General features: G+C 42.1%; 1 protein-coding gene across 1 annotated transcript in view; it reads left to right on the top strand.

The window, feature by feature from the left end:
• WNK3 (WNK lysine deficient protein kinase 3) overlaps positions 1 to 12,097 on the top strand; it is a 99,310-nt gene extending 87,213 nt beyond the window's left edge. Inside the window, exon 24 of the mRNA XM_038748279.1 lies at positions 6,544 to 12,097. Coding sequence (XP_038604207.1) covers positions 6,544 to 6,864 — 321 coding nt within the window. The 3' untranslated portion in view covers positions 6,865 to 12,097. The remainder of the gene's footprint in view (positions 1 to 6,543) is intronic.
• Positions 12,098 to 16,611: the final 4,514 nt, after the last annotated feature.

The following is a 16,611-nucleotide window of genomic DNA, read 5'->3' as shown; positions in this document are numbered from 1 at the left end:
GGGTTCTAATCCCGGCTCCGCCACTTGTCAGTTGTGTGACTGTGGGCAAGTCACTTCACTTCTCTGTGCCTCAGTTCCCTCATCTGTAAAATGGGGATTAAGACTGTAAGCCCCGTGTGGGATGACCTGATTACCTTGTATCCACCCCAGCGCTTAAAACAGTGCTGGGCACATAGTAGGCGCTTAATAAATGCCATCATTATTATTTCTAGACTGTGAGCCCACTGTTGGGTAGGGACCGTCTCTACATGTTGCCAAGTTGTACTTCCCAAGCGCTTAGTACAGTGCTCTGCACGCAGTAAGCGCTCAATAAATACGATTGATGAATATATGCTCGAGAGACTTGTTCCATGCCACCTGCCATGAATCTAATTGTTTTCCTATTTGAAGGTAGGGCAGTTGGCTCTGAATTTTATCCAGGTGTGGGTGAAAAGGCCCACAGGCCCTTTCACTTCACCTAAACATGGGGTTGTGTGAGTGCTTTTGTGCATATCTTTTATGTTTGTATTACTTCCTCCTCTCTGTAAATGCTTTCGATTATTCCCGCCCCCCAACACCCACTATTTACCCATTATGATTGCCCTCCATTGTGCAGACACATTAGCTGTCTAAGAGTAATGGAAAACAGGGTCAGGTGTTGCAACCCTGTCACGCTTTTTCCCCAAAAGGAACCACCCCTTTCTTACTTGAAGCCCTCTAGGCTTTTCTTCTACCTCAGTTGCCTCCCTGCATTGAACTGATGTGCCACCCCGCCTGAGGTTAAGCTTCCCTGAATCTTTCAAGTGTTTTCTCTGTAAACCCTACTTTGAGTCACCCAATTTTAGCCCTTGTTAATAGTGCTGTTTAGGTATTCTGCGGCCTTTAATCTTTGCCCACATGCCATTCAGCAAAGCTATGCTTACTTGAGCATAATTTGGAAAATTATATACTGACACCCCCTGATTAACCCTCTTAATTGGTTCCATGAAAATAGCGTTAAGTGAAAGAGGGCCAACAGAGTATCATTTTTCTATAGGAAATTACCACCACCATTTCCCAGATGGCAATTGCCACCAGTCAGTACGTTGTAACAACATCACGCCGATCACCAGGCCGAGCGACGCCGCCGCCATCCCCCAGACGCACAACTGAACTTGAAAGCACAATAGCCCACATACCAGGATAGGTTAGTTCTCACAGAGAGGCTGCACCAGACTTCCATTGCTCCCATATATATGTATTTTCCTTTCCTGTCTACTTTCTCAAACAATGCCTTCTTCCTGCCCTCAAATCCCTCCTCCCTCTGACCCAGTTCCAAGTTGCCTGCATTTACTTAGATTGCACCCGCCTTTGGAATGTATGAACTCGGCAAGTTCTGCTGGTGATTAGGCCGGCTTCCAGAGGCTCTTGTGATCAGACTCCCCTCCTAGCAATGACAGCATTTCAGCCAGAATTCACTCTGTAATGAGTGACAGAATTGTCCTTAGCCTTGGCTATCTTGCTGTTTAATCTTTAGAGAGGCCCTTTTTTCTTTTTTTGTATTATGTAGCTGGTCTAAGGGATGCCAGTGACCCCTGGTCACAGAAATAAATGTAAAGTGCATGAATGTATACCCCCGAAACATTCTCAGGATAGAATCTCTTGCCTAAAACGAACAGTCCTCATTCCTGGGACTTCAGGGTCGAGATCCTATGTAAAGAATTGCATTGTCGAAGCTGTGTGTGGTACCGCCTGCCACTCGTGTTCTTACTTGGGCATGGAGTGCAACAAGCAGGTAGATGGGCAGGGGTAGGACACACTGTGAAGTGCGCACACCGGTCTTTTGTGTGCATTACCATTTAGAGCCCAAGTGACCTGTAACACAGTGCCATTGCGGTTCCATAACACCGCAAACCAGCAAATCAGCCAGCTATTTGGGTTGCGGGGGATTCCTACTGGACCTATCCATCTCCTAGAATGCCATGGGTGGTTCTTTGGTCAGAAACGATCATTACTGGGGAGGCAGTTCTCCTGATTCCCTTTGGGCAGGGAACTAACTCTGTTTTGTTTTACTCTCCAAAGTACTTAATATGGTGCTGTAGACACAGTAGGTACTCAGTAAATACCAGTGAGATTCCCTTTGGGCAGGGAACTCTGTTTTGTTTTATCATCATCATCATCATCAATCGTATTTATTGAGCGCTTACTATGTGCAGAGCACTGTACTAAGCGCTTGGGAAGTACAAATTGGCAACATAGAGAGACAGTCCCTACCCAACAGTGGGCTCACAGTCTAAAAGGGGGAGACAGAGAACAAAACCAAACATACTAATAAAATAAAATAAATAGAATAGATATGTACAAATAAAATAAATAAATAAATAGAGTAAAAAAAATGTACAAACATATATCCATGTATACAGGTGCTGTGGGGAAGGTAAGGAGGTAAGATGGGGGGGATGGAGAGGGGGACGAGGGGGAGAGGAAGGAAGGGGCTCAGTCTGGGCTCAGTTTTACTCTCCAAAGTACTTAATACGGTGCTGTAGACACAGTAGGTACTCAATAAATACCAGTGATTGATCAATCAATCAATCAATCGTATTTATTGAGCAGTTACTGTGTGCAGAGCACTGTACTAAGTGCTTGGGAAGTACAAGTTGGCAACATATAGAGACAGTCCCTACCCAACAGTGGGCTCACAGTCTAGAAGATCTAGATTGATCTCCCAGCCATGCTTTTTCTACTGGAGCAGTGGTAATCTGAATCTGTTAAAGCAATGATTACAAAACACAATCTAGTTATATGATCAAGTAGCAATGTAGGTGTACACCAATTATAAGGCATCTTGTGTTAACACTAGATAGTTCTCATTTAATTGTAAGCATGGCAGTAGCAGCTATAGTAGTAAGTGCCTACTGAGAAGCAGCGAGGCTTCACGGAAAGAGTATGGGCCTCGGAGCCCGAGGACCTGGTTCTAATCCTGTCTTTGCCAGTTGCCTGCTGTGTGACCTTGGGCAAGTCACTTAACTTCTCTGTGCCTCGGTTCCTTCAGCTGTAAAATAGGGATTCGGTGCCTGTTGTCCACACCTCTTAGATGGTAAGCCCCTTGCGGGACATGGACATGTCTCTGCCCCAGCTCTTGGAACAGTGCTTGACACGTAGTAAAAGGTATATTATTATTTCTTACTCAGACTATTATATTACCATTGTTATTATTGTGGGCATAGCACTGTAGTAAGCACCAGGAAGACTTACAAGTTTGAGAATTAGATACGGCCCCTGGCCCCAAGGGGCTCACAGTCTAAGGAAGTGGGGAGAGGGAATTGTTGACAGAAAGTGAAGAAAGATAAAGGGAAAAAACAATGTAAAAGGCAGGGACAAGGATAAAAACAAAAAGAACATTAGGGTGGCTAGAGGAAGAGCTTCAGACTCCTTGCAGCTCAGAGTCCAAAGAAAGTCCAGAGGAAGAGAGCTGTTAAATGTTTTCAGTGTCTTCATTCGAATCAGGGGCTGTACTTCAAAGGTAGAGAGGAAGGTGTACACAAAGAGGTGCGTAAGCTTACATAAACAAAACAACAATAGTATCTTAAAATCAGAAAGTACTGAAAAAGATTATCATTGTTATTGTGGAAATGATTATGCACTTACTGGTTGTCAAGCACTGTATCGAGTCCTGAGGTAGATACAAGATGATGGATCAGTGGTATTGAGCGCTTATGTGCAGAACACTGTACTAAGTGCTTGGGAAAGTACAACGCATGATCAGATCTGAGAGAGTTTATATCTCCCACCGGGGGCTCATTATATCAGAAGTAGGAGCAGGTATCTTGCGTCCATTTTACAGAAGAGGAAGCAGACCCAGAGAGGATATGACTTGTCCAAGGTCATCCAGCCGGCCGGGGGCAGAGCTGGGATTTGAACCCAGCTGTCCCGATTCACAGGCCCAGGCTTTTTCCATTAGGCCATGTGCCATTTATTATCATGAAAAATTGGAAAAAAAAAAAAAGAGTGTGGCATTAGAGAACCCCTGTAGAAGATTGGAGAGCACCACAGATCTGTAGACCCCTAATTTTGTGCGAAAGTTGTTGCCACAATCTTGATGGTTTCCCCAAAGGCCTTGGTAACCTTATTTCATTTTCTATTTCCTTGTCTTTTGGCCCAACATCAGACAGTGTGATACGTAGCGTATGTAGCATAAATCCATGACAGTATTTAGTTACTTGTTACCACTGAAGGTCGTTGAGTGGAGGGTTTCCCTGATGCAGGCTGGTGCATTATCCCAGTTTACTTGCCATTTATTGTCAGATGGTAGCCCTGGGCACAGTGCAAAATAGTGTCTTTCTGAGATAGGCACTGTGGTCTGCCCAGGCAGCCTCAAAATTTCTGATTGAAAAATTCATTAAAGTTGGCCATTTTGGAGTGATAATATGTCCATAACACCTGAAGCGGAACCCTTCAAATCATGTGAAGAAGTATTTTGCTGAACACTAATTGGAAGGAAAACATTTCTTGCAGTGAATGGATTTGAGGCTGTCTTATTTTTTCATTAGTCTGGGGCCATTTTTTCTTTGTGTACTAATTAATTGCTTCTCATCAAGCAGACCACTTGAACTAGTGCTTACTGGGATGAACAGGTGTCCCCCTGTTAAGAGTAGGGATTTTTGGCTGTTGTTTCTACATTGTCTACTGTTTCTACTATTTCTCCTGATATTCCAGTGCTTCAAATAGCAGAATTCTCACAGATCAGAAAAATTGAAAGGCAACCAACTTAGTTATTGCACCTCGTTTAGGACAGGGATCATGTGCAATTTTGATTATGTCTACCCCAGTTTTTAGATTGTGAGCTCCTACTGGTCTAATTCCCCACCTGTCCTGTGGAGAAGCAGAGAAGCAGCACGGCTCAGTGGCAAGAGCCCGGGCTTTGGAGTCACAGGTCATGGGTTCAAGTCCCAGCTCCACTTGTCAGCCGTGTGACTTTGGACAAGTCAGTTAACTTCTCTGTGCCTCAGTTCCCTCATCTGGAAAATGGGGATTAAGACTGTGAGCCCCCTGTGGGACCACCTGATCACCTTGTAACCTCCCCAGCACTTAGAACAGGGCTTTGCACATAGTGTTTAATAAATGCCCGTATTATCTTCTAGACTGTGAGCCCCCTGTTGAGTAGGGACCGTCTCTATATGTTGCCAACTTGTACTTCCCAAGTGCTTAGTACAGTGCTCTACACACAGTAAGCGCTCAATAAATACGATTGAATGAATGAATGAAGAGCTTACTAGATCCTCAAAAGCAACAAAGGCCAGCACGAGGATATTTCCGTTCATCTTTCCCTTATCGGGACTTCCTTGACCTGTTCTAGAGGCATGGTTAAGTATTCCCAATCCCTACTGTTGTGACTCTTCTCCTGTCCAGGGGAAGTGGAAAGAGCTGGGGCCTGGGAATTGAGGGACCCAGGTTCTGTCTGCAGCTGGCTAATGTGGGTGAAGACTGCACCTGTCCAGAAGCTCACCCATTGTTCTACCTACTGTGTGACCTCGGGCAAGTCACTTCTCTGTGCCTCAGTTACCTCATCTGTAAAATGGGGATTAAGATTGAAGGATGGGTTTTATCTTGGCCCTTTGGGCGGGGAGACAGATGAGGGGCCTCCCACTCATTCATTCAGTCGTATTTCTTGAGCACTTGTGTGACTTTGGGCAAGTCACAACTTGGCTGCCTCCGTTACCTCATCTGTAAAATGGGGATTAAGATTGTGAGCCCCACATGGGGCAACCTGATCACCTTGTATCCTCCCCAGCGCTTAGAACAGTGCTTTGCACATAGTAAGCACTTAACAAATACCAAAATTATTATTATTATTATTGTGAGCCCCCCGTGGGCAACCTGATCACCTTGTAATCTCCCCAGCACTTAGAACAGTGCTTTGTACATAGTAAGCGCTTAATAAATGCCATTATTATTATTATTATATGTGCCAGAGTTTCTTCATCGGTAAAAACCTGCCCTCTGTGTGCCCTGTATGGGTCAGGGTCTCTCTGACGTGATCATCTTGTGTGAACCTTATAAAGCTTAGCACTGTGCATTGCTCTTAGTAACTGTTGCTTAACAAATAAATACCGTAGTGGCTAAATATTATGCCTCACCTGGGGAGATGTGAGTTTTAGGTGGTATATGAAGGGACAGTAGTAGGGCACGAAGCGACAAGTAGGGGAAGGAGAAGGGAAGACGCAACTAGAGTTATACTGGGGTGAAGGAGGAAGAGAATGAAAGCAAGGTAGGAAAAAGCAGCGTGGCTCAGTGGAAAGAGCAAAGGCTTTGGAGTCAGTGGTCATGGGTTCAAATCCCGGCTCCGCCAGTTGTCAGCTGTGTGACTTTGGGCGAGTCACTTCTCTGTGCCTGTTACCTCATCTGCAAAATGGGGATTGACTGTGAGCCCCCCATGGGACAACCTGATCACTTTGTAGCCTCCCCAGCACTTAGAACAGTGCACATAGTAAGCGCTTAATCAATGCCATTTTTTTAAAAAAACGAATGTTAGTCTAAATATGATGAAAGTAAAGTAACCGGCCTCTCTGTGGGTTTTCTTGTTAGAGTACTTCATCGACAGTGGGCTACACCTCGACGTGGATTTCATCTCTTTCCCAGATCCGTGGAACGGTCCCAGCTGCGTTGCCTCAAGGATTACCACTTCCGTCATTTCCTGGCGCGTTATCGTCTTACGGAGTGCCACATGCGTGTCAGTACAATGCAATGGGGGGGACAGGTTATCCAGTTCAGTGGGTAGGAATTTCAGGAACCGCACAACAGTCCGTTGTTATTCCTGCTCAACCTGTGGGATCATTCCAGCCTGGGATGAATATTCAGGCATTTCCAGCAGCTCCGGTGCAGAATCCTACCCCTGGTCCCAAATGAGTTGGATTGGGTGATAGCAAATCTTCTTACAGGGTCATCTGTGGTAGTAAATGTTCCTTTCTGAGTTCTGCGGGATTTTCCCTTCACCTGGATATGCTTAGACTCTTTGATTTATTTTTTTTTTCCCTGTTCCAGTGTGGTGGTATTTGATACACCTCATCAACCTGTAGAGATGTGCAGTTTGTACATAGATCACTGCACTTGAGAATGATTTTTCACTCCGAGTCCAATCCCCTTTGACACTTGATTTTAATTTTTTTCAATGCTGGTCGGAATGCTTTGATAAGCTTGGCTCGTGCATCCCAACCCCCAGGATATTTTCTGTGCGTTGCTAAAGCCCCCCCTTATCTCCTGTTGCTGCCTCTTGCAGCAGGATAATACCTTTTCTCTAAATTTCTCATCGGTTATTCGATTCGTGAATCTGAAACAAGAACAAACGAGCCCTTCCAACCAGTCAAGCCACACAGGACTTCATATATCGCGTTGTGACCTGGAGCTTGGGTTGAAGCTCAGCTTTCAAAGCAGACCGACCGACTTGCCCTAGGCACCGTTCGGTGCCTTCGTTTGGACCAACTTTATATCGCGGTTTTCTTCCCATCGCCATGGGTGTGCGACCCGAGCCGAAGTCAGGGTGAGTAGGTGGGCGGGAATCGCAAAGAACTGTACCAGTTCCTTGAATTTGAAATTGCTGAAGCTGCTAAAAGAATTTTCTCGTAATTCGAAGCGGCTCAGCACAAAGCTGGCAGCTATCCTTGTTTTCTCTTACACATATGGCATTCTTTTGAAGCAGCTGAAGGGTGTTTGGCTTGCAGTCTTTGCAAGGGATGTACCGCAGCTAGTCTGAGTCACATTTTGTGGATTCTTGTGTTCTCAAAGAGAGGTTTTCGGCCCCAGTTGGTAGTGTGAGTTCCATCGATCCATTCGCCCGACACAAAATGTACTTGGCACACATCTGTGGGTTGTGAGACTTATACGTGAAACACTGGCTTTACAAGGTTCTAAAAGCTGTGGGATTGACCGCTCTGTCCTGAATCCAGATAGAGTCCCCTCAGGAGGTCTTAATTTAAATGGTTGTCAACTTTTTATTGTTACATTTTACTTTTGTTGGTTATAATTTCCTTTTATGTTTGTGCCACTGTAACTATATAGTCACGTCGTAGATGACTTAGAGTCCTATGTTTCAGGAAGGATTTGTTTTAGAATCGACAACCTCTCTGGAATCTGAGAGAGTTCACTGTCAAGTTGCACTTTACTGAGTTTTTATCCGAGTGGGGTTTTTTTGGTTTTTTTCTTTTTTTTAAAGTAAGCCTTCACTGATCACCAGACAGCTTATTTACCTCCCATTCCGGGTGTTTCAAATCTTATAAAAATGTTTTCAATACTCATGAACCCGTGCAGTTTTGTCACTAAAAACCCGTGTTTCCCTTTTCGGTAGCTGATCACCAGTCACTTTGGTAACCCCAATTTTTCCGGTTTTATCTGAATCGCACCTCTGGGAATTGTGCCTCATTGCGTAACCAAGAAATTCCACTGGTTTCCTTTCGCGGGGTCCGCTCCTTTCTAAGCATTCTTAATATTGTTTGTGTTTTGTACACAAGCATCGTGTTTGGGGGTTTTGTTGCATTCTGGGCACTGCATTGGATATGAGTAGCAATCTCTGCTCTTCTTTTTTGCCGATGTGGAATTTGATTGAACTCTTACAGTGTCTTGCTTATGTACAGATTCTTAACAATATCTTCTAAAATATTGATTTAAAAGTTGCTGTAATATTGGGGCCTTATAATGGTGAATGCCAAAGCTGAAATGTTTTCCAAATGTGCAACATTAATGCTCTTTCGAGAATCCTGAATGCTTCTTTAAAATAACGACCCAGGTTTTAGTTTAAGAATTGGCTTTTTTGTAATTGTATTGCGATATGCAATCTCTAAGTAAAAATAACTGCATGTCGTGTTGAAGATCCCCCCCCTTTCCAATTCCAGTATTTCAGAACTGTTCTAAAGCCTAAAAAAGTCTATGGAAGACCTGCACAATTACAGTATTTGTGGCTGTTTTACATACATCCTGCATTCTCTACCACCTCTGTTTCACGTATAATTCATCATTTTTGTTTGCCTGCAGACTTTTGCAGTGCCTTGTGATATTTAGAAGCTTTTCAGGTTTTTACTGGAAAGGAAATTAGTTTTAGTCTTCTGAAGTTTGAAGATGTTGAATAGTGTCCTGCTGTCTCCATGGTGATAACAGCAGTGGGTTAACTTTTATATATATATAGAATAAAACAAAACGCACATTAAAAAAGCAGTGAGTTTGTGCAGAAATGAAGAAAACAGTGTTATTCACACCACTGTTGTTTTTATTTAAATCATTTTTTCATTCTTTAAAAATTTTCTTCAGATTATAGGCACTTTGACTGTAAATACTGGATAGTTTTCTACTTAGGGATTTTTCATTATTTCGTAATTTTGCTAAAAAGAAATACCAGTGCCGTTTTCATTCTTAAGGTACAAGAAACTTTTTTTCCCCAAAAACGTTAGGACTCTTAAAAATATAGCTTGTAAAAAAATTCCTCTCTCCAAAAAAAGGAAAGAGTCTATTATATCCAAGTGACTCGCTTCTTAAAGTCAGTTCTTAGGGTCCATGAAGGAATTGCTTTTCACTTTTTCCTGATGAGCCTTCTACTTCATTTATGCACACACATGTCTCTCTTTTCTTTTAGGATTATTTTGTGACTAATGGAGGTGAGACGTTATCCTGAGCCATCCTATTGGGGGGAAAAAGAGTTAATTTTGGGCGAGAATAATCTATTGTCTTAATGCCATGTTTACTTCTCAAAGTGCAAGTCCAATGATTAGTACTGTACCTTCATGTGTATCTGTGAGCTTTTTACCATGAAGTTCCTGCCGCTGTGTCTGTGAAGTCAGGTGACATCCCATTTAAGAATATGAAACAGGTATTTAGTGTAAATCTGTTGAAAATAACACTTTGTATGTTTGTAGCAGTCTTGAATCTGTATTTAAGGTAATTTACTGTAATATAACAACGAGCTGTTTTGTTTTTCATCCCTCCTTTGCCAATTTTATATCAAGCATGAATCCCACTAATTTGACAGCAAAATATCTGTGAAAGTTTAAAAGGCACTTTTCTGCTGTGATTTTTTTTTTTTTTTGGATTGAGTGTGGATTGGTTTGTACAGTCTGATGGAATGTATCATTTTAGTATCTCCAGCTTTAGGTCCAGTTCAGTTACTTTTGTTTATCTACCTCGTTTTTAGTGCTGTTTTGGGGTGCACAAGTCTACCCCGTTGTCTGTGGAACTTGTGCTTCTTTTTTTTCTTTTTTTCTTTTTTTTTGCCTTGATTTTCAGTATTCTTTCAGGTCTTAAACCTGACACGTTTCCATGTCCCATTATGGAATAAAGGGACTCAACCCTCCACCAGCCTCTTTAAATGAAGAGGTCGAATTTGCGCACCTCTGTTGAAATAAGCTGTGGGGTTTTTGTGATGGGGTGGGACGGGGTGGGAGGATGGGGAGGTGGGAGAAGGGAAGTTTGCAATCCAGGACTGGTGGGCAAATAACCATATGGCATTTACTTGCCTAATAAATGTTAGGTGCGTTACCTAATTGGACAATCCACTGCTGTCTCCCAGAATTTTAGAAGAGATGTGGTTGTTTTCTGCATGCACATTGAACTATGGATTGAAACGCTGTCAGTACCACCATCAAACCATTAAAAATGGCATTGTCACATTGCCCCCCGTTAGGTGTTTGGAATGATTTTGGGTCACCGTACCAATTTCCCCACGTGTCGTCATTTTGGAAGTAGAATCGGAATTGGTGGCAGCGGTTCCACATAACTGATTGTTCATCCAATCCCCAGACTTGCAGTGCTGTTGTAATTACTCTTTGCTCTCTCTTTCCGGGTGATTAAAATGATGCATTCCATGTTTTTGAAAACCCAGCAATAGGTTTGTAGATCGTATGTCACATGTTTTCTCAGTAACACTGTAGTGTGTTGATGTTGGTAAAAAATACTGTATTTCAGCTATCACCATAAATACATTCCTGAAGTACATTTGCCATCTATCTAAGATGTGGTGGTTAAATTTTCCATTTGGTTCAAAAGAAATGTGCAGGTCATTTCCAGGAAAGGTTTCTGCCATTTTTTGCTGTTTTACTTTATTGGAAACGTCTCCCCTTTCCCCCTAGTAAATGAGTCGCAGAGAAAAGCAGGCTATTGATTGGTAAATGTAAGGCCCAGTTTTAAAACTTTTGGAAAGGAAAACAGATGTTTCAGATGGAACATTTAGTTTTGCAAGGGATTTATCAGCGGGTGGTGTTAATAGGAGTCTTTTACAGCCGACTCCTCTTGGTCTTGAATCCAGATCTTAGCTAAATCCCCGGATTCGAACCCAAGTTACGCGGAAATAAATCTACTGTGTATGTGAAGGATGATAAATGCCATTAGTTGGTGGACTTTGGGAATGGGTTAGGAAGAGGAGTCGGGCAACTCTGAAGTTCTACGGAGATGAGATGGCTAGAAGACCGAGGGAGTCGGCGGCCCCCATCGTAGAAGGTTTCTGGCCGAACCGAACAGTCAGGCAAGCGCGGGGGTAGAATGGCCCAGAAAAGAACCGGTGCTTGCCTTTGAGCCAGGGTCGAAACCAATCTCCCACGAGTACATTGTTGGTCATCCGTCCAGTTTGACCTGGTAAGAGCCGAATGGATTCCTCTTTTCAGCAAAAACCAGTATACAGAGATTGAGGCCTGTGGTCCAGAGTTTACCCCCATCAGACATAATGGCCATTCTGAAAGTGCAATTGTTTGAGGTCTGCCATGCTAAATTACTTTAAGCTCTATTGTATTTGGTATGCTATTAAGCATGTAGACCTAGTGCAGCATGGGAGCCACTCAGGAAGTTTATGCAGTTAATAAACTTTCACGCATAATTTACTCTGAAGTATGCAGAAGTTCAGCCACTTCTCCCCATTTAACGGTTAGTTGTATATGTGAACTCTCCTTTTCTTGACTGGGGAATGTAGCATCGTAGAATGTCGTTACGCTTATTTTTTAAAACTTTTGACATTAACCTGTTTGGTAAACCAGTTTGGTCTGCCTTTCGACAGTCGGTTGATTTTTGGTTTTTTTGAAACTGTGATTTTTATTTCATTTGTATTCAGCCATTACAGGGTTTTTTTGTTTTGTTTTTGAAAAGGATAATAAAAGCTGTGTTAAATGAGTATGTTGTCTTATTACTTGGGCTTTTATAATTACTGGAACTGGGTGACTTATTAGTGGGCTTTATAAGTTAAAAAAAAATCAAATTTAAGCAGCTTTGAAATGCGGCCTTATAGTTTTTCCTGGAGTGAGTTAAAAAGCCAGCCCACTGATTCTTAGCTTTATCCATCCAAAGCCCCGGTACTTAATCAAGTATTAGCAAGTTCAGGGCCATGCCAGATTCATTTAAAAAAAAAACCCAAAAAACAAACCAACAAAAAACCCTATTTTGTGCATGCAGATCTAAACATTCTGTAGTAAGGGGAAGAATTCCTCTTTTTCAGCACTTCATGGTTTCCTTGAAATTTATAACCACTGATTTACTTTAAATCCCAGTAGTCATTTTTTAACAGAACAAAAGCATAGTAGTGCGTTCTTATAGAATTGTGGTAGAATACTTTGAATACTGTGTGCCAGTCCATTGTGGGAAGGACATAATAAAACTGAAGAAGATTTAGAGCTGGACGACTGTCATACTAATGGAACAGTTTTCAGTTAAGGTGCCTGGGAAAGACAAAGGCTGAGAGGACGTTATTGAAGTTTACTGAATCGTGAAAGAATGTGAACCTGAAATTGTTTTCCACCAAATCCCTCAACCCTGGGAGGAGGGTCTATAAGAAGTTTAAATATAGAAGAATCCAAACAGGAGAAAAAAACAAAGGAGATTTATTTCCACAGGACGACGTGCTGGCAGAAGGTATAGTTTTTTTCCAGAAGAGGTTGGGGTAAATTCATGGATGCGAAGTCCGTAATGGGTTTCTAGAAGCTGGATATCAAAGAATCAATCAATCATATTTACTGAGCGCTTACTGTGTGCAGAGCACTGTACTAAGCGCTTGGGAAGTACAAGTTGGCAACATCTAGAGACATCATCATCATCAATCGTATTTATTGAGCGCTTACTGTGTGCAGAGCACTGTACTAAGCGCTTGGGAAGTACAAGTTGGCAACATATAGAGACAGTCCCTACCCAACAGTGGGCTCACAGTCTTGAAGGGGGGAAACAGAGAACAAAACCAAACATATTAACAAAATAAAATAGAATATATATGTACATGTAAAATGAATAGAGTAATAAATATATACAAACATATATACATATATACAGGTGCTGTGGGGAAGGGAAGGAGGTAAGACGGGGGAATGGAGAGGGGGACGAGGGGGAGAGGAAGGAGGGGGCTCAGTCTGGGGAAGGCCTCCTGGAGGAGGTGAGCTCTCAGTAGAAACCATCACATGCTTCATATATTCATCCTGTGTTATCATTGTTAGAAACAGAATTTTGAATTGAATGTTCCCAGTATGGCATCTGTCCTGATCTACAGCAGACGTTTAAAAACCTATGCTGTAAAGGCATGTCTTCACACATTGGCTGATTACTTCATCCTTAATGGTGGAAAGTGTGAAAAAGGTCAATGAAGAGTTATTGCTATGGCTGTAACAGTTCCTGTTTGCAGATAACGTGGGTGGAACCATCTACTCTCTTCAGTACAGTTTTAATGATGTGTATGTGCTCACATGGACTCCTCAGGGATGCGTAGAAGTGTTTGGTTAATTTAGTATGTGTACCATTGGATCTCCTTAGCCCAGTGTTCCAACTCTTGCTTTTTAATTTTTCCCCCCCCATAGTAGGTAAAGACAAGCATCCTTTTGGTCAGCGTCACATAGTGCATCACTAGCTCTGTCTGTTACCAAATTGTACTTTCCAAGCGCTTAGTACAGTGATCTGCACCCAGTAAGTGCTCAATAAACACGATTGAATGAACTAGCTGTGCAGCCAGTAGGTCAAACTGGGAGCTGAATCAGTCAATCAGTTGTATTCAGCACGTACTGTGTGCAGAACATTGAACTAAGCATTTGGGAGAGTACAATATAAGAGTTGATAAACAAGCTATCGGACCACAACGAAAAAAGGGACCCTAGAAAATCCTCACGGACACTTTTTTTTGTTGCCGCTCTCTCCTGCCTCTCCAGAAGGCATCTGAGCAGTAAGAATTTTGGAATCAATATTCTTTTACCCTAATAAAAGAATAATATATAATATAATAATAATAATAATAATAATTTTGGAATCAATATTCTGTGCCCACCCTAAATGATTACTAACTACAATTCCATCCATTGCAAGTTCAGCCCCAGGACTGAATGAAAAATAGGTGATCTCAAGCCTCTGGATAGTGGCTCCCGTAGACTTGAATAAAGCATCCCTTAGCCTTGTGGATGAAATAATCTTACCTCCTTTAAATCTTTCTTCTGAGACTTACTTTCATCTCTCCCAAAAAGTCTCCCTCTCTAGCCACCCTACCTTAAAACATGGAAACTGCCACTCAAACTCTCTGGGTCAGTCTCTGAGTTTTGTTGGGTTTTTTTTTAATTGAATCACTTCACATGGTAATGCATTTTATTAAAATTTGTGTACAGTAGAACTGCCAATAATATATTTTTCAGGGTTTTTTTTTCTTGGAATTTAAGTGCTTACTATGTGCCAGGCACTGTACTAAGCACTGGGGTAGATAGAAGATATTCATTCAATCGTATTGAACGCTTACTGTGTGCAGAGCACTGTAGTCAGTTTGGTTACAGTCCCTGCCCCACATGGGGGTGGGGGGGCTCAATCAATCAATCAATCATATTTATTGAGCGCTTACTGTGTGCAGAGCACTGTACTAAACACTTGGGAAGTACAAGTTGGCAACATATAGAGACGGTCCCTACCCAACAGTGGGCTTACAGTCTACAGTGGGCTCACAATCTTAAGCCCCCTGTATAGATGAGGGAACTGAGAGACAGGAAAAAAAAAAAATGGTATTAAGCACTGTGTGTGTGCCAGGCACTATATTAAGTACTGGGGTAGATACAAGATAAGATAATGAGACTGGACACAGGCCCTGACCCACTTGGGGCTCACAGTCTTATATCTCCATGTTACAGATGCGGTAACTGAGGTCCAGTGAAGTGACGTGAAGTTGAGGTCACAAAGCAGGATTAAAACCTAGGTCCTGTGACACTCAGGCCCAAGCTCTTTCCACTAAGCCATGGTGCTTCTCAAAGGCTTTGGCCTTGGAAAGGCTTACAAAAAGCTTAACACCTAACCTAATAATAGTAATAATGATGCACCTGTATATATGGATATATGTTTGTACGTATTTATTACTCTTTATTTTACTTGTACATATCTATTCTATTTATTTTATTTTGTTAGTATCCTTGGTTTTGTTCTCTGTCTCCCCCTTTTAGACTGTGAGCCCACTGTTGGGTAGGGACTGTCTCTATATGTTGCCAACTTTGTACTTCCCAAGCGCTTAGTCCAGTGCTCTGCACACAGTAAGCGCTCAATAAATACGATTGATTGATTGATTGATGGCATTTGTTAAGCACTATGTGCCAAGCACTGTTCTACGCACTGGAGGGGGTACTAGGTAATCAGGTTGTCCCACGTGGGACTCACAGTCTTAATCCCCATTTTACAGATAAGGGAACTGAGGCCCGGAGAAGTGAAGTGACTTGCCCAAAGTCACACAGCTGACAATTGGCAGAGCCGGGGTTTGAACCCATGACCTCTGACTCTAAAGCCCGGGCTCCTTCCACCGAGCCACGCTGCTTCTCCATTTACAAATCCATCTACATTTTGGAGAACCTAAAACTTTTCAAAGTGCATTCATCCTCTCAAGAAAATTAATCTCTCCAATGGATCTTAACTTCTGCTTTCAAGGAAGAGGCAGGGTTAACGGCCAAGACGTGTGCCCGATCAGTAGCAACAAAAAGGTGTTGCACTGGCTTGCTGAATGACTTTGGGCAAGTTGCTTCAATTTGCTATCTGCAAAATGAAGGCATTACTTTTCCCTTCCTCATAAGGACGTTGTGGGGACTAAATGAGTTAAGTAATGTGTAAAGCAGTTGGGGGAAAAATAAAAATTTTATACAAATTAAAGAGATTATTGTCCAGTCAAACACTATATAAGCCTTCCACTTTGTTCAGAGTAAGATGACTATATTGACTATTATATTATTAAGATGATTAATGTGTAAAGCAGTTGGGGGAAAAATAAAAATTTTATACAAATTAGATTATTGTCCAGTCAAACACTATATAAGCCTTCCACTTTGTTCAGAGTAAGATGGACCATTGACTATAATCATTTGTTGAGTGCTTACTGTGTGCAGAGCACTGAACCAAGTGCTTTGGAGAGTACTATTCAGCAGAGTTGATAGATATATTTCTTGCCCACAAGCTCTTCACTGCTGCTTGGGTCACCAAGTACCTGAAAATTGGGACAGTGACAATGGAATAAGCACAGCTCCAGTGGTTTCAAAATATTTAAGCACATGGCTAAATTTTATTAGTGAAAAATCACCCTGCCCATATACACAGTCCTATGCTTATTTGCTAGCGTATTATTTTAAAAAAGCACATGCCACAAATGGAATGCTTCAGATGAGAAATATATTGTTAAAAAAAAGCACAAGCAACAAATGGAAT

This window comes from Tachyglossus aculeatus, chromosome 6, assembly GCF_015852505.1.
Source record: "Tachyglossus aculeatus isolate mTacAcu1 chromosome 6, mTacAcu1.pri, whole genome shotgun sequence".
Classification (NCBI taxonomy): Eukaryota; Metazoa; Chordata; class Mammalia; order Monotremata; family Tachyglossidae; genus Tachyglossus; species Tachyglossus aculeatus.
This window is presented reverse-complemented; position numbering and strand designations above follow the sequence as displayed.